General features: G+C 52.8%; 1 protein-coding gene across 1 annotated transcript in view; it reads right to left on the bottom strand.

Moving 5' to 3' along the window:
• TBXAS1 (thromboxane A synthase 1) overlaps positions 1-24,803 on the bottom strand; it is a 137,591-nt gene that overhangs the window by 14,212 nt on the left and 98,576 nt on the right. The window contains exon 10 of the mRNA XM_036428602.2: positions 23,671-23,982. Coding sequence (XP_036284495.1) covers positions 23,671-23,982 — 312 coding nt within the window. The remainder of the gene's footprint in view (positions 1-23,670; positions 23,983-24,803) is intronic.

Genomic DNA, 24,803 nt, shown 5'->3' with positions numbered 1-24,803 from the left:
TGTCTGTGTAAGAACTTTACATACATAGGTGTGGGCACCTGCCTTCTTGTGCTCAATTTGGTGTCTTGAAAGTCATCCCCTGGCCTGGCATGAAGTTGTCCTGTGCCTGCTCCCGGCGTGCCACCTCACAGTCTGTTCCTTTCTGTACGTTTGCTGTGTTCCCAGTCTGTGGGTCGTTGTGAGTAAACCGCACATGCGTGTACATGGCTTTCGGCAAGCAGGTGTGCCGAAATGTATGTTATGTGCATGTTTCTGTTGGGGATACACACACCTAGGACCGATTGCTGGGTCACAGGGATGTGTGTGTTCAGCTTTCGTAGATATTTTGAACGGTTTTACACATTGATGGTACATACTGCCTACAACTTCAACAGCGCATCAGCCGAAAAGCAGCTTGTCACCACTCTCCTTAGGTTCCTTCTATTTTCTCTCACCCTCTCTCCCCGCCCTCTCCAACGGGCTGCAACCGAACCACTATCTCTATTCCAGGAAAGGGTCAAGAGAAAAAATAGTGCATTATTTGGGGAGCTGAGTTATCTCTTCCTGTAGTGTGGGTGTGTGTGTGTGTTGAGGGAGGGGGTTGGCAAATAAGGCACATCTAATTACTGAATTTCTAAAAATTGTCCCAATTACCAGACACAAGCAGTCATAAGCATAAAACATACACTACAGTGAACTAGATTCGGGTCTTTGGGTTATCTGCTGCTTTTTAATATTTGGGATTCTGTTCTCTCCATGGCCATGGATTATTCACATTGATTGTATATGATGCTTAAAGAAATAAGCCCGTATCTAAGTGCCAGTTAAACCACCCAGCCCACGTTCCCTGCATTTAATTTGCAGACAAATTCTTTTTGTTCGCTGTCTCCCAGGTAAATGTTGAATACCTGACATACATTTTGCAGAGCTAGATGGTTGGGAGGGGGAAAAGAGATAAGATACAGTCGCCTACTATACAGCTTACTATGTATTTGGGAAACCATATACTTGTTCATGCAAAGAGTTATTAATAGAGTCATAGGGAGCCATTGAAGGTTTCTGAAGAGTGGAGGTAACACTGAAAGTGGTATTTCCTGATCTTGCAATGCTGTGTAGGCTGGATGTTTGGAAGAGCTTGGAAATAAGACAGGAGAGACTACTGCAATAGTCCAGGCAAAAGCGATGAGCTCCGGTCCCAGTGTCCGCCATCGGAATGGGAAAGAGAGAAGCAATCTGAGCAGTCATTCTCCATCTTGGCTGCTCCCTCCTGATGGCAGGGCCTCACCCCAGAACACTCAGTAGTAATTGGTGTGAATCGCGGGGCAGGAATTGGTATTGTCTTAAAAGCTTCCTAGTATATATATTATAATAGGGGAAGACTTGCCAGAGGAGGTGGGTCTTTTAAAGGTTTTTTTTTTTTTAATTTTAATTTATTTTTATTTTTATATTTTACTTAAGTAATGTCTTACTTAAAGGAGATGGGTCTTTGGAGATAAGGGGTCAGGGAGTGATGAGAAGAGAGTGATCCCCAGGTTTCATTCCTCCAGAAGGCGCTCAGCCTGGAGGGGTGTGAGGCCCGGGGAGATGAATGAGTGCTCTGGGACGGGGTGGGAGAGAAAGGCTGGATGCTGGGGCCTGAACCGAAGGACTGTCCGGGGACAGGTGACAGAGAGACTGGAAAGGAAGGGACCCAGACAGTGTCCCCGATCTCCTGGACACGGCCAAGGAGATTCAGAACCAGGAGAGGCCACTGCATCGGTCAGCTGGGGGAGGGAGGGGTGGCCAAAGCCAGACCAGTGGGGTTAGAGGATGGGCGCGGGGAGAGGGGATGGAGCAGGAGGGACCCACACACCCTCCTAGGAGGCTGAGCAAGCCCAGGGGAGAAGCAAGGGCGCAGTCACGTGGCTGAGTGCAGGCGTGTGGCAAAGGGAAAGGACGTCCCCTGTAGTTACTGAGAGCGGAATCGGGCCCAGTGGGTAAGTCCAAGAGAGAAGGACTTTGACTCAAATGTAGGAAATGGTATTCAAATGAAAGGAATATTATATATATATATATATATATATATATATATATATATATATATATATAATTGATTTCAGAGAGGAAGGGAGAGGGAGAGAGAATCATTGATCGGCTGCCTTCTGCACGACTCTACTTGGGATCAGGCCCACAACCCAGGCATGTGCCCTGGCCGGGAATTGAACTGTGACCTCCTGGTTCATAGGTCGACGCTCAACCACTGAGCCGCGCGGGCCAGGCCAAATGAGAGGAACTTAACAGGGAACTAGGCAAGCCCCGTGCCCACTAAGATTTCCCAAAGCTGTTACTGAGCATCTGACAGGGTCTCTGTGGGATCTTCACGGATCGCTCACCAGCAGGAGGTGGAAGTGGGCAGCTCCACGGTGCCTTTCACCTCTGGGCTGGTCTGATGAGTCACAACCCTCCCCCTTCCCCCGGGACAGCCTTCGACATTAGCAGGTCCCAGGTCACTCTGCCAGACCTAATAAATGTCACAAAGGTCAGAGGAACGTGGAGAGATCCACTTGCTCTACTTATCCCCCACCCCCACCCGGCCCCCCGCCCTCGTCCCCGGCCCCCGGCCCCTGCCTTCCCATCCTTGGTCCTGTGTGCAGGCGCTGATAATTCACCTGAGTCAGGGCCCGGGTCACTCAGTGTTTGGGGAATGGTAAACAAAGATAAGAGCTTTAAGCACTGGAATTTATTTTTTGTCCACTTGGTCTAAAAGACACTGCATGCTAAATGCAGAAGGCTGATCCCAGACCCCTCCCGCCTTCCGGTTTCCTGCCCCTCTTCAGTGCCCACGCTCAGGACAGAGCCTCGCTGACCATGAACCTGAAATGTGTTTGGAGAGCCCGGGAGCCCCTGCTGCCTGGATGTTTATAAAAACGTATCATCTGGGGGCCTGGAAGGAAGGGCCCGTTTCCTCTGATTGCTGCTGGCTCGGCGTACCATGCCAGCAGCACCATCTCTCCCACATATTCACCCAGACATCCTCCTCGTCCTCCCTGAGCAGGGAGGTGCTCCATCTCCGTCTCCCACCGCCGCCGGGAGGTGAGGTGCTGCCCGGGAGGTACTGCATGTCAGCAGCCCACCTTCCGAGTTATTTACAAAGGTCTCCCTCCCTCAGGCCTGGGCGTCTACAACCGAGCAGCTCTCCCTTCCGTGTGGGTTAAATCCCTTTGCCACCAGCTCCCAGAACCTGTAGAAATCCCTTTGTTGGCCGGGAATGCAGCCGGATTGAATATTGTTGGAAATAAATGAGCCATTGTCTGGACTGAGAATTCCTGGTTAGATAGAGATCTTCGCTGTGATAGGATTCATTAGAGCAGGGCTTTGGGGTTTTGTTTTTTTCCCCCTGAGCTCTTTTTCAATTCCCTCTTGCCTGCTCAGTCCATTCTCACATCTTAGGATATAAGTGGAGAGGACAAGCTAAAAAAGAAAAAAAAGAAAAAAAGTTCTTTGCCCAAGAACCATGTCTAATGCCTGACGTGGCGTCTGGAACCACATTTAACAAATGCCCGGAAGGGAGGCACATCTGTTGGCCAGTTTGGGGCAGGGTCGACCAGTGCTCCCAGCTGTCAGGCGAGGAGGACAGCCACAGGACGACGGTAAAAAATAAAGGCCCAGGAGTTACACCGCCCACCCCTCTCGTGCTGAGAAGAGGAACCACAGCCTCGAGGGGTCAGGGGGCTTGCCCTCGCTTTGCCCACACCGAAGCCCTCACTCACCACTCCTTGTAAGAGAACAAACAATTCCATCAAACCAGCTAAACTATGCCCCTGCCCTCCCTAAGAGAAAGTTTTGATGTTAAACATCAAAAATCTAAAGAGCAATTTATCACTTTTTTATAACAAACACCTGAGATTTTTGAATCTCCCTATCACAATGGAAGAGCGGAGACGTGGCCTCTGTCAGATCTGGGCGGAAGATGGCCAGTCAGCACGCTCCCAGGGTCACCTCGGCTCGTCTGTACAATGGGCAGAGGTCACACCTCGAGGCTTGAAGCGAGGGATCCTCCTAAGGCACCACATGCATAGGGTTTCTTCAGAAGCTCTGTGTGTAATTCTGCTGCTATGGGACAGGCGATGAGGAACAGAAGCATCGATTGTTTCTACGCCTGCTGTCTAGAGGCCGTGGGGGTCCCTGTCACGCGTGGGGGCGCCGCAGGATAGACAGCCATGCTGCAGAGAACTGGGGATTCCACGGGGGCCTCGTTGGGGGAGAGGCTCGTGAGAAGTCCCCACTCCTGTCATCAGAGGAGGGGGAAGATTCTAGAAGATAAACCCTGCACCTGCGCGTTGGTTGGGCCTTGGAGATATGCTTCAACACTGGCCCGCTCCGGGGGCAAGCCTAAGGTCAGGGCTCTGTGGCTATAGGCAGACCCACGCACAGCTGGAAACCATGACACCTGTGCTACCACCCCCTCTCCTGGACTCGGGATGGCCAGGGGTGGGTTCACTGGAAACAGCCTGCAGTGCACCCCACTAACTGGGATAAGGGCCTGCTCACAGGCCCAAGCCAGGTTGTGTGGGAGCAGCCATGTTCCTTTAGCATCGATGGGGCTCGGCTGCAGCTGCAGGGAGGCCAGGCCCTCAGGCACCTGTCTGCAGGCCCGGCTCGGGGCTGGTGGGAACGGGGAACTGCTGCTGGAGGGGACACCAGGCTTCTCGAACCCTGTGTCCTTTGCACAGGCTTGTCCTTCTGCCTCCCTTGTCTGTTACTGGGAGCCCTCAAGCGTGAATGAAGCCTCCTCCCCCATCCTTCTGTGCAGCCGGTGGCCGGGCCCTGATATGGGGGCATTGCCAGCCAGCGCCTCTTCCAGCCCATCAGTCTGTTTCCTTCCCACCCCCAGGGTGCTTGTCCCTCAGGGGCCTGTGGAGACCCCGGGGTGTGCACAGAGCTGATCGCTTCCGTCTGCCAGGAACTGAGAGGACGCCTCTCTGTCACCTTGTCTGGTCCTCACAGGACTGCGCTCTGCATGGGAGGAGGCGGAGGTGTCAGAGCTGGGCCGCTGGCCCACGGCCACACAGCCGGGCCCGGGCGCAGGGCCGCCTCTCACCTGCACGGCCCTGGCTCCCCACCTGCCCACCCGAGGCGCCGCTCCCCCTCCCCGTGGCAGGTGGCTCTCAGGGGAGAGGGCTCCCGGGCAAGAACGGCCTCTGTAACGGCAGGCTAAGCACACCCAGGCCCGGAGCAACGGCTGGCACCAGCGTCCGGTGGCCGCGGGCCTCTCAGAGGGCGGAGCAGGCTGGGATAAGGAGGAATGAGGCTCCTGGGGAGGAAACGTTTATAAAATAATTTGGGGGGTGGACTCCAGCATGTGTCTCAGAGCCTCGGTGGCTGATTTCTGCTCAGAATAGCTGAGACCCTGCCTTCCTGCCCAGCCTCTGTGTGCTGGGTGCAGGCCGGCCACGGGCGAGGGGGATGGCTCCTGCCAGCTGGCTGGCAGTGGGCCCCGCTCAGCTGTGGCCTGGCAGACCCTCCCCCTCCTACCAGATGGGGAGGGCTGTCCTCCCTGAGGTGGGCATGGAGGGGAGGTAAGGGCTACCCCATTGCATTCTTCCTGCACGTGTCCCCGAAGCCCGCAGGCAGGGGAGAGAGGGTGCCGGAAGCTCCCCCCGCAAGTGAGACCCACACACTCCATGTCTAGGGCAATGGGGTAGTGCTGAGTGCTCCCAGCCAAGGCCCTCTCCTCCCACCACCATCTGCTGGGCCAGCTGGGCCTGCAGACCCCGAAGCATCAGTTCGGGGCGTCCTCTCCTCTGGACGGAGCTGCCTGAGCCCTGGGGGCTTCACCCCAAGCCCCACTCTGGGCCCCACTTCTGTTAACCTTTCCTAGAGGGCTGCTCTAAGGTGGGACAGAACCCCCAGAGGATGACTGGCCCAGGGGGGCACGCCAGCCCTCCCCATGCCCCCGAGAGAAGGTCCTCTGTTTATGGTTTCCTTTCTTCTCGCGTTTATTGGATGATTTTATTTACCTTAGGGATCCTGCTGACAGATCCTTTCTGACAAGGACTCACCTGTCCTGCAGGTCCCCTTCCCAACCTCTGGGCCTCCCTGGTGTTTACAAACTGCCTCTTCCACACGCTGACCAGCGTTCTGCTGGGCACGGCCTCCGGTGCCGGCTGTATACCCCGCGTTGTTCTGGGGGCATGGCCTCCCGGCGCCGGCTGTATACCCGCGTTGCTCTGGGGGGCGGGAGGGCAGATCGGACGAGCCCTCAGGCCCCCGCGGAGGGAGTGCGGGCGCCCTGGGGACACGCAGTGGCACCCTGGGGCCACCGGTGTGCCCCCGGGGTGGGGGCCGGGGGGTCGGGAAGACTTCCCAGAGCAGGGGAGCTTCCGCTGAAGCCATTTTCAGAAAGCGCTCTGTGTTCTTCCGCACAGAAACAATAAAAGCACTTAAACAAGGCTTTGGAGCAAAACTGAAGCGAGTTCCATCACGGCCGCACGTTTACGGCCGTTTTGTTGGAACGCGTCCTCTGCAGCCGCGCCTCCCGCCTTGCGCCGGCCGCGCGGCCGCCGTGTGCACTGGCAGCGGCACCGGCTAATTACGGCAATTTGTTTTGGCCGCGGATCTTAAGGAATCGTTTGTTCCCTTTGTCTTCCGTGTCTGCAGCTCCTGCAGCACTCCATGTGCCCACGGCCTCAATCCACTGCCTTTCCCCAGTCCCCCCCACCCCTCTCCCCTGCCCCGGCACATGGTGAGGCCTCTCCCAGGGACCGGGCCTTAAGGAGGGGCCAGAGTGACAGGGAGGCCCTGAGGGGGGGACCAGCGGGCTGGAGAGGTTTTCCTGGGATGATGGGCCAGGCAGCCAGGGGTCAAGTCCACATCCACGGGCCAGGTGGCGGCAGGAGTGGGGCAGGAAGGGCAGTGGGGGCCCCGGGAGGACAGCAGCAGCCCTGAAGGGTGGGCATGGCTGAGCAGGGCCAGGCCTGTGGCAGGGCCCTGTCTCCTACCCTCTCAGGGTGACAGCAGATGGGCCCCCAGCAGCGCCTGGGAGGACAGCCTCACGGCCTTGGCGGGTCCAGGATGAGAGGTCACGGGGTCGGGCTCAGAGTGGGGGGATGACCTAACGAAGAAGGCTGGCTCCTTGGAAGACAGGAGGGCCATCTGTGGCCACACGGAAACAGGCAGAGGAGCAGCCCCCAGCTCCCACTCTCCAGCAGCCACTCCCGGGGGGCGCAGGCTGTGGCCAGAGCTGTGTGTCCTGCCCGCAAGGCTGCCCCTGTGTGCGGTCAGGAGAGAGGAGAGTTTGTGAGACAGAGCAGCCCCCTCCGGGCCCCTGCAGAGGCCTCTGCGTCTCCCCGAGCCACGGCCCCAGGTGAGGGGCGAGGAAGCAGGGCACAGGACATGGGGGTGCACAGTGGGGCCAGGGAGAGGAAGCCCGGGGGTGGGGGGGGCTGGGAGCGGAGCCAATGGCGTCTCCGGAAGAAGGGAGAGGTCTGCAGCTACTCTGAGTCCTGTGGGCAGGTGCAGGGTGCGTTCCACCTGTGCCATTCCATTGAATTTTTACTGTATAGGCAGGGACACAGGGGCTCCGAGGGGCTTGTGTGGAGTCACTGGGCAGAGAGGGTGGAGCCTGGCAGAAGCATGGAGTGCGGGCGAATGAGAAGCCACTTGTGCATAATTCCGATGGCGGTGACGGCACCAGGCCGAGGACAGCACAGGAGGCCTTTCCCGCCCTCCCTGAAGCGGGTTGTCCCAGGGTGCGCTCCGCACTCAGAGCTGAGGGCAGGCCAGAGGCAGGTGCCTCGTGAGGGGCATGAACCCAGTGGGGCGCGTGCACAGGTCCTGCCTGGGACCCTTGGTTGCTGCGATCAATAACAACCTCTAACGTCCTCAGATCCTGGATATGTGATCATTTTGTTGGTCCCTAGCAAACTGTTGTCCTGGACACACGGGGTGGCCAGAGAGTTTTGTTAGAAGGGAAGGAGGGCTCTGAGCTGTAAGGGAGGGGGGCACCCCGAGGAGCCGCGCAGGGGTGACTCAGGGGTGACCCAGAGGGACCCTCTTTGTGGGGGAGCCACATGCACCTGCCGAGACCCCAGGCAGCATCGAGGCTCCAAGGCAGCCAATTGATTATGTTTCTATCTCTATCCTTTTCCTTTCCTCTTGCTCTAAAAATCAATTAAAAATATAAAATAAAATTTAAAAATCTCCTCATTCACTTTTCTGAGCTGAAGTGATAAGCTGGGGTAAAAAAAAAAAGTTTGAAAAACATAGTTCTAATGTCCCAGGTGCGCTTGCCTCAGTTTTCCCATTCTCTGGCGCTGTTATAAACGATTCCTTTGACTCTGCTAACGGTACCGAAGTCCCCGAGGCTGGTGCCTGTGCCTGAACAACAGGCCCCCTCCCTGCCAGCAGAGCCCGTAGGGTTTACGGTGTTTATTAAGTAATAATAGAGTCGCCAGATTTATCATATGAAAATACAATCACTCAGTTAAATGGGAATTTCAGCTATGCAAGGAATCACTTATTAGTATACATTTGTCCAAAATATTGCACGAGGCATACATATACTAAAGAAAAAAAAATGATTCGCTGTTCATCAGAAATTTAAAATTAACCAGGCAATTGTATTTTATGTGGCAGCCCTAGGTAAGTAATAAACAAGCAGAAAACTGGGGGGAAAGTTTCCAAAGATGAAAACTTCTGAGTGCCCCAAACTACAAAACTTGGTGCTTTCCTAGGATCATAAATTAACAGCTGTATCCTATTATGCAAATGTATGGTAAGTTATTCACTCTCTGTCATCATGCTCCAATAAAAATTGTATATATGACATTTAGAAAAAATGACACCTTCTGATAAGAGTTTTGTTCTGCGTTTTGGTGGCTCTGATCGCCTCCGGCTCGCCAAATGCCGCAGCCGCAGACACAGAGAGCGGGCGTCCTTTGTGAGCGTCTCACCAAATTACTTATGGTCTGTCCAGAATGCTCGAGAACAATCCCAGGGAGTGGCCCGTGGCTGCTCTCCTCCATGTTAATGCCTTTCAGAAGAAACGCAGCTTGGCGGTGAAATAACATCCCTGACTTTCATCTGGAAGTTGGCGGTTTCCCACCATTAAAAACTGTGCTTCGCGAAGGTTAGCGTCACTGGACAAGCAGACGGGAGATCATGTGGTCTTTACTCTCCGTGCCTTCCTGTGTCTTGGTGATGACACACAAAGGGGAGAAAAACCCGCTTTCTGCTGCTGCCTGGCTGTCGCCTGGCTGTGGACATGCCCACCAGTTGGCTAATTGAGTATTCAGAGCGTAATGGAGATAGATGGCTTATCTTCGGGTGGATCTGCCTGGCCTATTCTCTTGTGGCTCCTGGCATGCCCCCGAGTTTTGTGTTTGCTTTTAGCAATGATAATTCTGTTTTCCTAATTGTGGCATCCTGTTTGGGGCAGAAAGGCTGGTGTCTGTGCTGGGAGGGCGGGGTAAGAGCTGGTGCAGGGCACACCACGCCCTCGGAGTGGTCCTGAGAGCAGAGGCTGGGAGGAGGGCCGGCGGCCAGATGGCTGTAAGGAATCTTTGAAGAATGCCAGGCCAGGCTCGGAGGACAGGCTGCTTGCAGCAGAGATTGCAGGGAGGAGGGCAGGTGAGGCTGATGTGATTAAAAAAGGACTCTTTGTTCGCCCAGAAGAGAAAATACAGACTCGGAGGGAAACGTCAAAGTGGCGTGCTGGGCGGGAACTGTGCCTGCTTCCCCACTACAAAGGCAAACGCTTCCTGCCCGGGGTGGGGGCGGGGCAGGGGCACGCTGTCTACACTGGGTCTCCCCAGACCCCATGACTGGGGAGTGGAGCCCACAGTGGAATGAGCATGGGCCTGGGAGTCAGGTATCCACACCCCGAGGGACTTTAGCTGCCTCCTAATGTCCTCTGCCTCGGTTTTTTTTTTATCTGCAAAATAAAAGGCATTAGACGGAATGTTTTCTGGTTTTCTTTCAACGTTAGCTTTTCTTCATTCATTCCACTAACACTGAGCACCTGCTGTGTGCCTGGATGTGGTGACAGAGAGAACCTTGCACTCACAGCGTCAAGAGCGGAGCTTGTCTTGGGGCCAACAAGCAGAAGTGTGTCATTTTGCCTAAGACAGCGGTCAGCAAACTCATTAGTCAACAGAGCCAAATATCAACAGTACAATGACTGACATTTCTTTTGAGGGCCAAATTTTTTAAACAAACTTCTTCTGACACCACTTCTTCAAAACAGACTCGCCCAGGCCGTGGTATTTTGTGGAAGAGCCACACTCAAGGGGCCAAAGAGCCGCATGTGGCTCGAGAGCCGCAGTTTCCCGACCACTGGCCTAAGAAAATGGGAAGGAGGGGGGGAGGAGCAGGGGATAGAATATGAAACTCCTTCTGAAGTTGCTGACTCCGACTTTCTGAAAATGACTAAGAAAGGCAAATTCCAAGAGGAAAAATCGGTTGCTTTTTTGGTCACTGGTTCTCCCAGCTGAGGAGGGAGAGGCCTCTGATGACACGGGCAACTAGGAGGATCTGATTTCTGGACGTTTCTGTCCGAGACGGAACGGAATGGATTACACCCAGGGTCCGCCTCTCTTTCCAGCGGATCCGCCTGGAAATGAATGAGCCGGGCAGCAAAAGCCTGCCGTGCCTCTCCCTAGGCTTTGAAGTTTGATATGGGAAATGCGATTTGGGGGAGGGGGTGGGGGTTACCCCTTCTTTCAGCTGTAGAAGAGAAAAGCAAGCACGGATGGACATTTAGCAGGATACCCCGAAGATAAGCCACGGGCAGGATTTGTTTCGCTGGATTTCTGCCTGTATCACCAGAAATCTCACGGAGCCCGAGAAGGCCATTTGTCCAGACAACCACAGACCTTATCAAGTGAGCAAAATGTTGAGGGACAGGGAGAAAAAGCCACTGGATGCAGTGATCGATGACAGGTGTAACATAGGAATTATTCCCGCGGTGAGAAACCCAAGGGACAGGATGAACAGAGAAATGCCTGATCTCTTCGACTTTAGGTGGGGGGAAAATTATACATGGACGTAGTGATGGGATTTTATTTTAAGGGCAGACAAGGGCATGTCATTTTGTCAAATGTTAAGTAAAAAGTAACAAGATTCTTTTTGGCTTAGTTTTCTTTCTTTGGCTATGGACTTTAATGCTGCCTGGCCTGTTGTTTATTGGTTGTTGAAGGGAGTTAATTTAGTTTTTCTGTTTATGGTAAATTTGCATGTTGGCTTCTTAGGCTTTCTTAGTCTAACAAAACTGAAGGTACAAGTAAAAATGCCATTTGTCCTGATCGTGTCCTTGGTACTTGGTGGCAGAGGACAGGGAGAGGACACCGAGAGAGGAGGAAAAAATGGCTTTGGGGTCGTCCCAACACCTTGACAGGGACCTGGATGTCACAGTGCTAGCAAGTGGTCGTAATGGGTCTAAATGGGAGCTAACCCGCTCTGGACAGCTAGCTGCCCGCTCTCAGAGACCTGTCTCCCACCGACCTCTGGGTCTTTCCCAAGAGAATGTTGGGGTTTGTGGACATGGGGTCACATGTGGGTTCTGCTTCTCCTGTGAGTTAGTCATTTGCTCTCTATTTCAATGTCCTAATCTTTAACCTGGGGGAGATGTCAAAGTTGTTGTTAGAGTTGCCTGGCCCAGCCTTAGGCACAGAGCATGTGTTCAATAAATAGTAATTCTTCTTCTTATTATTTTTATCCTAATCATTACCAATACTCATTGATATTAGATGCTTGGCTCCAAAGAATCACTCTGTGATAAAAACACTTCGGAAACGGGGTGTTTCTTTAAGAAAACCTAACGCAGCCAGCACGGACAGCAGAGAGCTACCATCAGCCACTGGCCGCAGGCTGAGCACAGAGAAGATGGACAGGACCCTTAACACTGAGTGAGAGGCCCATCGCGATCTGAGCTCAGAACAACACCCCTGGACCCGGAGACTTTCCCATTAGATGCCTCTAGATTTCTGACTTACACAAGGCTCTTGTTAGCAGGACCCCTTTCTTTACAGACTTAGGTCAGATTTATCTCACACATAAAATTATTATGAAGAGTAATTACGGTGCTCCATAAATGTTTACTGTTATGATGATGGTGCTGGTGACCGCTATCATTAGCATCTTTCAGGTCTACAAATCACTAATTTGCAGCCAGGCTGGAGGATCATTAAATGAGCTTTTCAGAGAAAGGAGAGAGGTTGAAGGGGAGGGAGAGAAAAAGAGCAAGAGAGAGAGAGAGAGAGAGAGAGAGAGAGAGAGAGAGAGAGAGAGAGAGGCTACAGGCAGCTAGAAACACTCCCTGAATTCTGAGGTAGCACGTGGCTTGTGAGGGAACCTCCCTAGAGGTCTGTTGTCTTATCTGTGAGATGGAGAAATAGCCCCTGCTGTTCCTGGATATGGGCACAGAGCAGATGGCCTCTTCCATGTCTAAGGGCCATAATTCTAAGAGCAGTCCCCTGGAGGGTCTTGCCAGGCCTTGGTCTCATGGCTCTGTGGATGGACCTGAACCACAGCACAGTCACAGAAAGCCCACTACTTCCTGGTGACTCAGGGAGTGTTTTCCCAAGAGCAAAAAGCATCTCCAGCGATTACGCCGAGTATCTATCCCGTTAGTCACGTTGTGCACAATGCGACCCAAGGACTCAACTGCAGCTGGCACGTACACTTCTGGGTGTGTGGCCATAGTTCTTCCCGCACCTGCCCCTTACAGTCACTTGGGGGGCTTTAAAAAAGTGGGGTGCTGGCCTCACTGTAGAATCTCCTGGGGTGGATCCCAAATACCCGCCATTTGTAGAAGTTCTCGAAGACACTTATGTACGGCTGCTGTTGGGCCTTGATGTGCATGTGGGTCCCCGGTCTGGGTGGCCAGGTGGGTAGGAGAAGGAACTGTTAGAAGGTCCCCAGTTGTCTAAAGTCATATTCTGCCTAGTGGTGGGCTGGGGTCTGGTCTAAAACCTTGGCCCACTTCCGCTGGAGACTCTGGGGCCTTGGGGCGGACAGGAGACCCTGCAGCGCAGACCTCCCAGGGGGGAAGCTGTTTATAGCACAGATAGCAGGAATCAGGCGCCAACTGCTTGGAATGGCTGAGTGTTCAGTGGGGAGGGAGGGCAGGTGGCCCCTTCGTGGCCTCAGGATGCAAAGCTGGCCCCCAGCTCCCCTGTGTCCCAAGGACGTTTCTGAACTGAGAAGAACATGGCCCGAGCAGCGATGCACGGCCCCCAGCCAGGACAGCATCGCCCGAGGCATCCAGCAGAGACCGGGGAGAGGGAGGACAGTGAGGTCTCCGTGGTGGGCACCCACTTGTGCCCAGGTGTTTCATCATGGGAGTCTCAGTGTTGCCATGAAGGTGCTCTGTGGCTGCGGGTGACTTGCAGTGTGAGTGGAGGAGGCTGCCTTTGACAACGAGGATGGTCCTCGTCCAGCCAGGTGAAGGCCCGGAGGGCAAAACCTGAGGTTTCCTGGAGACAGCGATGTTCTGCCTCAAAGCGCAGCATCGCGTCCGGCTGAGTGTCCAGCCGGCCGGCCTGCCCTTGCCCCAGCCCCGCCATCACATGAGTCAGTTCCTTACCGCCTCTCTCTCTCCTGGGGTCCTGCTCCTCCCCAGCTCCCTCCCCCCACTGGTTAAATGGGGTGTGACTGCTCCTCCTTCAGAAAGTTATGGTGAGGATCAAGCTAACACTTGCATGTGAAGCACTTGGCTTAGGGTCTGGCATGTACACATCCACAGGTCATTACCTTTGCCAGAGGAGGAGAAGTCCAGTCCATGCCTTCCTTTCACAGATCAGGAAACGGAGGCACAGCAAGGGGTGACCCCAGCATTGTATGTACCCCTGCCACTGTGCCCAGAATCGTACATGGGCTCACTCATCTACTCCTCATGACAATCGCATGACCTATATACTCATATCCCCATTAAAAAAAAAAAAGAATCCTCATCCTAGGATATTTTTCCCATTGCTTTTTAGAAAGAGTTGGAGGGAGGGAGTGGGAGAGAGAGAGAAATGTTGATGTGAGAGAGACACATCAGTTGCTTGACTCCTGCACATGCCACAGCAAGGACAGGGGATTAAACCTGCAACTCAGTTATGTGCCCTTGACCAGGAATCGAACCTGTGACCCCTTTTGGTGTGTGGGCCGACCCTCTAACCACTGAATTACCGGCCAGGACTCATATCCCCAAACTACAGACAGGAGGAGGAGGAGCAAGGGGACTCTGCCAGCCATCCTTGTCACACTGCGGGGAGTGGCGCTCCGTGCCTCTGAGTGCGCCACTGGGAGTTCTGGGCCCAGCACCCACGGCTCAGGCCCCCTTTGGGTGGCGATGTGCTTGGTCAGAGAGAGTCTAGGTTTGTTGTGAGTGTGACTGGGAGCTGCTCCCTCGCTGAGAGCTTATGACTCTGTCTGCACCTGGCTAGAGAGCGCTTGCCCCCAACAAGGAGTGAGAACTGCCCCCAGGGAGGGGGACCTCAAACACAGTGGCGGGTGGGGCCAGTGTACCTCCCGGTGCCATTTTCATGAGGAAGTCTGTTCTTTTTCCAGAATGGCCCTCCCCTGGACCTCCCTCCTTCTCAGCCGTCCCGTTGAGTTAAAGGTCTTGCACACAGCTGAGGAGGCGCGGGGAGTGTCCTCTTCCCTCCGGCCTTAGATTTCCAATTAAAACGTCTCCGAGGCTGAGCCGTTGCCAAGGAGCCTGGGTGGCTTTCCAACGCTTCTAGTTCGTGGCCAGAGGGAAGGCGAGCCCCTTCTCATCTCCGTGACCAGGGTTCTCCTCGGGGGTCTGCTCTGTGCTCCCGCAGCTCCGGCCCCAGTCGGGTCGCAGCAGGGGGGAGGGGGGGGCAGGGGAGTTTAATTGCATTCCTCCGATAGGGAACATCCAGGGAAGGAGGCCTTGAAAAACAACTTATAGAGAGGGAAAAATCAAATTAAGCGATTGAGAAACAGGCATTGCCTTTTGTGTCCTAGGGACCCAATCTAAATATTTAAATTTTAAAGACAGAATTCTAAGTGCTTAACTTTATAAACCTTACACATTGCAACTCATAGGGGAGTCGAATAATCCTTTCTGATCTGGGAGATTCATATGCCTGGCTGCACAGGCTCAGGCAGTTGATGTTTTCACACATACCATATTTGGCTATAACACAGAGTGCTACACACACACACACACACACACACCACACACACACACACACACACACACACACACACCACACCACACACACACACACACACACACACACACACCACACACACACACACACACACACACACACACCACACCATACACACCACACACACACACACACACACACACCACACACCACATCATACACACCACACACACACACACCACACCACACACACACACACACACACACACCACACACCACATCATACACACCACACACCACATCATACACACCACACACACACACACCACACACCACACACACACACACACACACAGCACAAACATAATGCTATCCACAGCAAACACTTCAGAAAGGCCCCTATGCCTTACTGACTTTCCAATTGTTCTTCTTCCCTCTGAGATGCCCAGTGACCGGCTGTTAGTGGGTGTAGATGTAGCCCCCCCACGCCCCGGGGGGAAGCTATTCATTTGCTGACGGCTAGTACATAAATACCATGAACAGGGAGAGGAGAGACAAGGGTGAGTAGGTGGGCAATTAGTGAGGACAGATTTCAGCTTGATGTGGGAAGAACTTTATCCAGGATGACAGGGACTGTGCGTAGTCCTGTCCCTGGGATCGTTCAGGCAGCGCAACACGATCTCTCAGACCTCAGTCTTCGACGGGAGGCTGCCCTAGATGGCCCCCGAGATCCCCTCAGAGCCGTCCTGTGGGAACACCGCCGTGGGACTGGAGGCACTGCTGAGTGCTGCCTTCCCTCGCCTGCCTCTACCTGAGCAGTGGCCTTCCCTGACCCCGTCTACCAGGGCGAGTAACCACGTGCTTTCTCCCGGGAGTCTCCCTGGGGGTCCCCACCTCCAGGTTGCGTTCAGACAGAGGAGAGTGGGCAAACTGGCACTCATCACAAGCCTCCATGTGCCAGGCATGTTGGAGGCCCTGGGACACACCAGTGTGCCAGGCAGAAGACAGTCCTGTGGGGGTTGAGAATATCACCCCTCCCAAGAGTGGTGGCATTTTAGTCCTGGGTAAAGGGCTGGAACAAAGGAAGAAGCCCTCATGGTGAAAGTCTAACCCTGGGGATGGGTCGGGTCCTCAGGGAGCAGGAGTCTTTACGTTTGACCCCAGCAGGTCAAACGGGGTCAAACGTAAAGACTCGGCTCCACGGGTGGACAGATGGTTTGGTCAGTAGAGTCCGGTGACTTCCGTTTTTAAAAAAAATGTGTGTGTTAATTCCTTATTCCAAGAACTAATTGTTGGGAGTAAAACCCATATTTTTGATGTTTTAAGAGCCTATAATGTGAGCAATAGTCAGATAGATGAGCCGTTCAGCTGAGAATCCAGCTCCATGTCAAGTGGGCCCACAGAACGCCAAGCTTCACCTCAGAGCTCACTTTCCCAAGTTTGTTTTTAATTCTCGCTTTTCTGGACTGATGTGAACCGACCCGGGAAAAGCTTATCGGCTTAGCAATGCTCAGCCCAGAGGCCCTGGCAGTGAGGATAAAATACTCAGGATGTGCTGGTTGGCGTGGCCCATTCCCGGGAGGACCATCTCTTTGCAGGTCACCTCTCCCTCTGCCGGCACAGAATGGCTCTGTGGGGACTGAAGGCGGAGGGGGATGCGGAGCATTAATTGCTAAAAATTGCAAGTGCTCAAGCGCTACACTTGACTAAGCCCGGTGGCCCAGAAACACACCTGCACATTCCTCCTGCTCTTCCACCCGCCTCCCACTCGACCATCCCCACCGGACACACAAAAGACATCACTATGCAAATTCACAGGCTCCGGGACAGCCCGGGGCCCCAGCGGGACAGAGGGTCAGGAGGTGAAGCAGGAAGCCTCGCTGCCTCTCTGGACCTCGGGGAACAGAGCCAGAAAAAGAATGAAGAAGACTAGAGTGCAGCGAACTGTATAGCAGAGAGAAAGAGAAACCCAGGATGTGGGGCCAGAGGAAAAGGGAGAAGAAAGGGAAGAAGAGGCAGCGGTCCACAAGGTCTGGGGGTGTGGCCACCACGGCCAAGGCCCCTGGGAGCCATTCACAGTCAAGTTGGGTCCGTTTCCCCGGGGGCCAGGTGGGCTTGGGTTTTGTCTGCCTCTGCCAATGTGGAGGAGCGGGCCCTGGGTGGTGGCAGAGGAAGCCCATGACACTGAGCAGCACACATTCACAGCACAGATGGGCGCAGTCTGCCTTCCTGCAGGTGTCCCCAAGGGGAGATTGGGCAGCTGACCTGGACCGCAAAGGCTGGTGCGTGTGTCTGATAACCGTACGGGCAGTGGAAAATGGGGCTCTGCCACCTGATCCAGATTGGCTGGTCACCCCGGTTTGAGGTCGCTGGAATTGTCTACTCATGGGGCACAGAAGTGCCCTGCACCCTGTCTTCCTTCTTCCTTCCCCAAGTGGGAGCTGTGGTCGCAGGGCCACCTGTGGTAGCTTCCAAGATGGAGTTCCAGGTACCACACCTGGAGGCCCCTCCTGTAGGCCCCTCCTATTGGCTGTTGGGATGCCAGGGAAGGGTGAGAGAGCCTGCGTCTCTGGGGGCAGACGCTTCCAGAAGGAAGGAAAGGACGTGGGTGAGTTGGACACAGTCTAAGGGCCTCCTGAGGCTCCTGTTCTGCAGCGAGGACAGTGCAGGTCTGCGCTGGGCTCCACGGGGGCAGCATCAGGGGAGCTGCTTCGACCACAGTATTTGGATGTGGCCTCTGGATTGGCATCTCCCGAAGGGCTCATTGGGGAGCTTCGGTCCAGAAGGTGCTCCCTGCCTGAAAGATCTGGCCTGACGGCTGCCTGCTGGATGTGGCAGGGCCCCCCGAGTGCACGTGCACCCCGAGGGAAGGCGCTGGTGGCCATCCCCATCTGCCTCGTACATGACCTTCCATCAACTCCGGAGCGCTCCCTAGCTCCCCGCCCCGGAGAGAATCTTTAAGGAGGCCAGACCATTTTAGGGTTACGGGCAACACACTTCCAGAAACACCCAGGATTTGGGCAATGCCCTCATCACTTTGTCTCTCACTCAATAATGTGAGAGTGGCATCCTTATTTTTGGATTCATTTTGAGGCTGTTTGCATTTACTAACAAAAGGTAAAGCACTGCAGAACATCCGTGCGTTACCTGTCGTGAGAAACAGTTATGTGACAACTGAGAGAGGCGGGGTAGGCGTTAGAACCTGGCTGAAGGCAGTGTGGGCCACGGACCCGCAGCTTCCACATCGCCCGCCCGGGAGCTTGCTGGGAGTGCAGAGCCTCAGGCCCCGCCCCACACCCGCCCCACACCTGCATCTAACCAGCTCTCCACACTGAACGTGGAGGTGGACTCCCCCTCTGTCTGGTGCTGCCCTTGGCAGCCCTGCCCGGTGGCCCGGTTCTTGTCTTGTTTTAGAGTTTGGCTCTAGGGCTGCAAGCTGTCCTTGGCTCCTACCTCTTTCCTTGTGCCTCGTTGATCCGTGTTCTGCTGGGCTGCTAGGGTCTGTGGGGGAAGGGATGCATCAGATGGACCACTCCTGCCTGTGTGGCTGGGGAGCACCTGAATGGATCCTCCTAAATGTGAGGATAGTGAGACCCGAGCAGATCAAGGCAGGAACCCTTCCCGGTAGGGAAACCCATTTCCAGTTCTCCACTTGAATCTTAAAGGCAACTTTGCCCTACGCCCTGTGTGGACATGACCCTGAAAATTTGCCCCGGGAGAGATCCAAAGTGGGAGACGTTTTCTCCCACAGTGAGGATAAGTTTGTGTTAAGCTACTTGCGTTTTTTCCACTAACCCTCCCTCTGTTACAAAGGATGAGTATTTACAAAACAGCTGGCTGGAGGCAAATGGCTCTTCCTTTTTTCCTTTAATGTAGCCACAGACCATGCTATTTTCCTCTGAGATCCCCTGGCTGCTTCAAGGAACAAATCCTCAACCTTGCTCACATGAGCAGCACGAGCTAATCAGCTGAAATACCCAGCGTGGAATGTCCTTTTATCCTTAGGAGAAAAAGAGTGAGTTTATTTTAATTAGATATTTATAATGGCTACCAAGCAGCTCTTCACGAGAACATTTCAGAATGTGGCCTTCCTTCTAAGGCATAACTATGTTCAAATGATCCCAACGAGAGGCCATCTATCAATCTAGCCCAATTTGTGATAAATTTACAACGGGGTTCCGCACAGATTTATAACAACAATTAAGCAGAAGGAAAATGGGTCATAAATTTTTGGCTGGCACAGTCCAGCACCAATGAGATAAAAAGAGAATGGTTTAGATCAAAAGTCGATAATTTCCACATAAAGTGCTAACGCTATAGCAAAAACAATTTATATGGAAAGAAGTTGTTTTCTCTCTCTCATCCTTTTCAAAATTAGATATCGGAGAACGCAACGAAGCACCCACATTACAAAGGTCTTATTAAATCACGGGCGTGCTTTCTTAATGTTCCGTGTGGCACAAGTGCTACAAATCTTTCCCCTTCTCAACTCGAATTTAATGAACGCTCCTCCTCTTCAATGTGACGAAGAAGACACGGAGAAAAGAGAGAGCTCTCCAAGAGATTGGGTGACTTGAGAAAGAAGGTTTTTAAGCCGCAATTTGATGGGGAATGAGAGGAAGGAGAGCCAGACAAAAGTCCAAAGCCAGACGATTTGGAAGAAAACGTAGGCGGTGCATGGGAAGACACTCAATCCACTGCGCCACACCAGCCAGACCAGATTTCTTTGATATGTGGGTCAATAAGCCCCCGAGCCAATCTGCTTCGATTTTTCTGTCAACAGAAAAAATCCTAACTGATACAGGGCACATATATACTCTTTTTTTTTTTTTTTTTTTTTGAAAGAGGGACAGAAGTTCATGAGATTCACCTAGGGTGCTGCCGTAAAAGGATGTGACTCAGGGAAAAGAAACTGTGGAGCTCACATCCAGCCGTCTCATTGACAAACGCAGGGGAAGGCCATCTCCTGAGCTGGGGCTCTACGGGGACCTCACGGAAAAGCCAGGTCAGGACAGCCTTGGGGAGCCTCTGGGGCCTCGTCTGGCAGGAACTGGCACTCCAGGAATATTTGTTGAATGCAAACCGGCAGGGAATTATAACAAGTTATTCTTTTCATGCTAATTTTCAGGAAAATATCTAATGTGTGAACATATATAATCTGCACTTCCATATCCTGACAGATGGTCTGTATTAAGAAAACTGATTATCAGAAGGAGAAGAAGAAAGAAGAACAAGGGGGAAAAAATTAGAAAAAGAGATCTCATAAATGTTTATTGAGTGCATATCATGCGGGAAGCTATACTACTAGTAGCACAATTATGACAACCAAATTTAATTTTTAAAAAGATGCACTGTATTCCTATTTCTCAGAGACAGTGCCAACTGTTACCTGGAGACAGAAAATGGCCTGGGGGTTTGCACGACTATGGTCGGGCTTTGGGCGCTGTTTCTTCCTAGAATTGGGATTTGGACCCTGAGAGTCTTAAGCTGTCTGCACAAGGCGTAACTAGGAACGATCCACATCAAAACCACCTGGGCTGTTCATTCTAAAATGCAGGTTCCTAGGCACTGGCCAGACTCCATGGAATGAGAATCCCCACGGGTGGGGGCCTGGGGCCTGCATTCCAAACACGCTTCCCAGATGGTTTTGTGCAAGCTCAAGTTTCAAAACTTGACCTACTAAAATGTCTCTTTGCCAATGGTCCCTCTGTACCTAGCAAAGCCTGTTGGGAGGTAACCCTCTAAGGCACATGTGTCAAACACAAGGCCCGCGGGCCAAATCCGTCCCGCCAGGCCTTGCAATGTGGCCCGCACCGCGCTGTCATCACTGCACTCCGCTGTGTTTCCATCACAATGACAGTTTATGACTGTTCAGTAAACCATTCGGCCCGCGATTTAGGCTGGATTTTAGATTTTGGCCCCTTCTCTGATTGAGTTCGACACCCCTACTCTAAGGAAAGAGGCCCCCATCCTAGGCTGGGGGGATTTGAAAGAGCCAGTGTTTAATGAGAGAATGCCATCCTCCAGGGGTCATGGTCAGGGAAGGCCATGTCAGAGGTAGGGGCTGTGTCTGTGAGGGCCTTGGACTGGACGCCTGTGCAACACTCCCTGAGGCCTCCTGGGAGAGGAACACAGACCAGATGGGGTTATGATGGCGCCGGTGAGACAGACTCCTGGTGCCCACACTCCCCGCATGACCCCACACAGTCTAGACTTGATTATTTGCTGCCTTTGATTGTCCTGAGGGTTTTATTTGCAAGGGAGATATTTTAATAGACATCACTTCTTATTTCTCCCTATTTTTTTGTTTTTGTTTTTATTTTTCAATTAGTGATTAAATTCCCCGAAGGTAAGGGGCATGACTTCTACCTGTGTAACCCACTGCCATGTCTGCCAACTGCTTGGCCACTCATCAGATGCTTAAACGTCTTCAGTTCGACCCGCCTTCGGCGTATTTAGGGCCAGTCTCTACTGCCTTCCTGGGACAGCAACCAGAACTCCCTCTGGGAGGTGCTCTCCCAAGTTCTCAGTCCTTGGACTTGAGTAGGATTGACTCTGGGGGTGTGATTAATTGCTTCAAGCCCATCTGTACCCCATTCCCCCACAGCAGTTGCTTCAAGAATGGGCAGTGACCTACACATTCCCATCAGAGTGAACCTCATGTCTCTTGCTGAAAAGCTGGGGCCACATACACTCTTTGCTCCATTGATTATGAGCAAGGGAGCCAGTATCCAAACGTTGTTGGCAGGCTGCTCAGAGTTTGGAGCACAACTGAGAATGAGGCCATACTACAAAAGCACAACCCAAAACTGGAGACCTGGGGCCTGAGCATGTCACTGAGGCCCTTAAAAAGTTTGCCTGAAGCCACACCTATTCCTGAGTTGCTCAGTTTTCTGTCCTAATAAGCCCCTCCCCCCTTTAAATAAGTTTCGTTTGGGGTTTTACCTGCCAGCAAACACATCGCAATAGATGTGCCCTCCAGTGTCTGTTACTTCTCTTTCAGTACGTATCCCAGTCATCTTTGGTTCCTCCTCCTCCCCCTCCTCAATTAAAAAGGCCACAATAAAGTAGGAGCCGAGAGGTGGTGGGAGTGGGTAGCAGAGTGATTTGGATTCATGACTTGTTGAGACTCCATACCCAAAGAATATCGATTCATGGATCAATGTCAACCTGGAGGGAAGCCCTGTCCTGTTCAACATTTTAATCAATGACTCAGATGAAATAGGAGACATGCTTAGCAAGTCTCAGCTGACACAGAGCTGGAAGAATTGCTAATATGACAGATGGCAGAATCAAGATTCAAAATTATTTTGACTGACTTGAGCAATAATAAGAATAAATATAAACCCTTGCATCCAGGCTTTAAAAAAAAAATCAATTACACAAGCAGTGGATTGGGGAAGTTCAGTTTGGCATTTGTCATCACATGGTGGAACTTTAGGCTGACCATAGCTCATGATGAGTCAAAACTTGAAGCAATTAGTAACATAGGTAATGCACTGGAGAGGAAAGGCTAACCTTGCATTTAATTCCCCCAGTGGGATAAAGAAGTAGAATTTTCTGGGAGACAGTTTTCAGCTCAATATATGGGGGGGGGGGGGGGGGGAATTCTAATAGTCCCAATAACAGAATGGGCCACCTCCCAAAACTGTGAATGCAGTGATTACATCAGAATGTGATAGAAAGACTTCTATGACTGTGGTCTCCCCCTTTTTTAAAAAAATATTTTTTATTGATTTTTTACTGAGAGGAAGAGAGAGGGATAGAGAGTTAGAAACATCAATGAGAGAGAATCATCAACCAGCTGCCTCTTGCACACCATCCCTCCCCCCACCCCCCCCCAACTGGGGATGTGCCCGCAATCAAGGTAGATGTCTTTGACTGGAATCGAACCTGGGACCTTTCAGTCCATAGGCCGACGCTCTGTCCACTGAGCCAAACCGATTTTGGCCAGTGGTCTCCCTTTTAAAGCACAGATTTTAACAGTGATTTTCTTTAACAACTCATAAGTCAAAGCAATGCATACATAAGCATCCAGGAAAAAAAAAAAAAAAAAAAGGCGTCATAAAGTAGCCCAACTTGGCGCCCTTGAATGTGTGCCTCAAGTCCAGCAAGGAGGGGCCTCCTCTGGAAGGAAGATCCAGAGTCTGGACTCTGCACCACCGGCCCCATTTCACCCGACTCCGTTTACAGACCTGCTCTCCGGTTTTCGCCCAGCTGCGCTATGCCCCCTCGTGCCTTCACACCTGCCTCCCTGAGCATGGCACCGCGACAGCCAGAACACCGGAAGCAACACCTTCTGCCCACCCCTGACCTTTGACCCTGCCCAACCGAGGACTTTGCAGCAGCCAGGCCTGGTTTCAGGGATGGCCCCACACAGGGAAGGCATGCGCTAGAATGTTTCTTCTTGTTTTTCCTTCTGTTGTTCTGAACACTACATCTTACTTGCTAACTCAGAGAGACGGAGAAGGTGGGCAATGGCCCTATTTCATCTTGCAAACATGGCACGTGACTTTGGCCAGGCGGTTAACAAAAACGGGTTCCACCTGGACGAACATGGGCCGCGGGACCAACGTGTACTCACGTGTTTCTCGGTGAAATGGTCCACCTCTCTCAGGAGCTTCTCCTGGCAGTCGGGGTTGGTGGCCAGCAGGTAGGTGGCGAAGGAGAGCGTGTTGGTGACGATCTCGTAGCCAGCGATGAGGAAGAGGAAGGCCTGGCCCACGACCTCATCCACAGTCAGGGGCTTGGACAGGGGTCTGGGCCGGTGCTTCTCGGAGGGACCCGCCGAGCATTCGCTGGAGAAGACCTGGGAGACGATGTCGAAGCCCTCCACGCCCACGGAGGCGGCGGAATGGCGGGCATCCAGGACCATTTGGAGGAAGTCTCTGCGCCGCTGAGGGACAAAGGAGGAAATGCACGTTATGGATGGCCCAGGGCCGCAGAAGCGGGGTTTCTTGGAGCACAAAATGCAGTGTTAGGATAGAACAAGAATTGTCGCTGCAGGATGAGCTGAGATGGTGAGAGCCCCCTGAATGTCCCTCAGTCCACATCCTGGTGCAGTCAGGAGCAGACTGCGATGCAGTCAAAAAGGTGAGGCCGTCTGCCTATCTGGGCTCATCAGAAAGATGCTAAGCCCCTCTGGTGAGTGCACAAAGCAAGCTGCAGAGGGATATGTAAGAACAGTCAATGCACAAGGCATCTCATTGCATCTATTTGCCCCTGCAGGGCAAACCGTTAGCCACATCCATACTCAGTTCCCAGTGAGCTGGGGGATGGGAAAACAGAGGCTTTCAGTGTTTACTTGACCCGTGTTTGTGCTACTCATGGGTTGGTTGGTTTTCTAACAATAAAACATCCTGTAGCCGAAACCGGTTTGGCTCAGTGGATAGAGCGTCGGCCTGTGGACTGAGGGGTCCCAGGTTTGATTCCGGTCAAGGGCATGTACCTGAATTGTGGGCACATCCCCAGTAGGAGGTGTGCAAGAGGCAGCTGATCAATGCTTCTCTCTCATCGATGTTTCTAACTCTCTATCCCTTTCCTTTCCTCTCTGTAAAAAATCAATAAAATATATTTTAAAAAACAAAACAAAACAAAAAAACATGGTGTAGATTTAAGTCAAAGTACGTGCTCCATTGTTCGCTCACGCCCAGTTTGGGGTTTGTGCTGGCCATGCTCTTCTCACCAGCAGGAAGTGAACGTAATCTGGGGCCCGGA

Source organism: Pipistrellus kuhlii, unplaced genomic scaffold (genome assembly GCF_014108245.1).
Source record: "Pipistrellus kuhlii isolate mPipKuh1 unplaced genomic scaffold, mPipKuh1.p scaffold_m20_p_10, whole genome shotgun sequence".
NCBI lineage: Eukaryota > Metazoa > Chordata > Mammalia > Chiroptera > Vespertilionidae > Pipistrellus > Pipistrellus kuhlii.
This window is presented reverse-complemented; position numbering and strand designations above follow the sequence as displayed.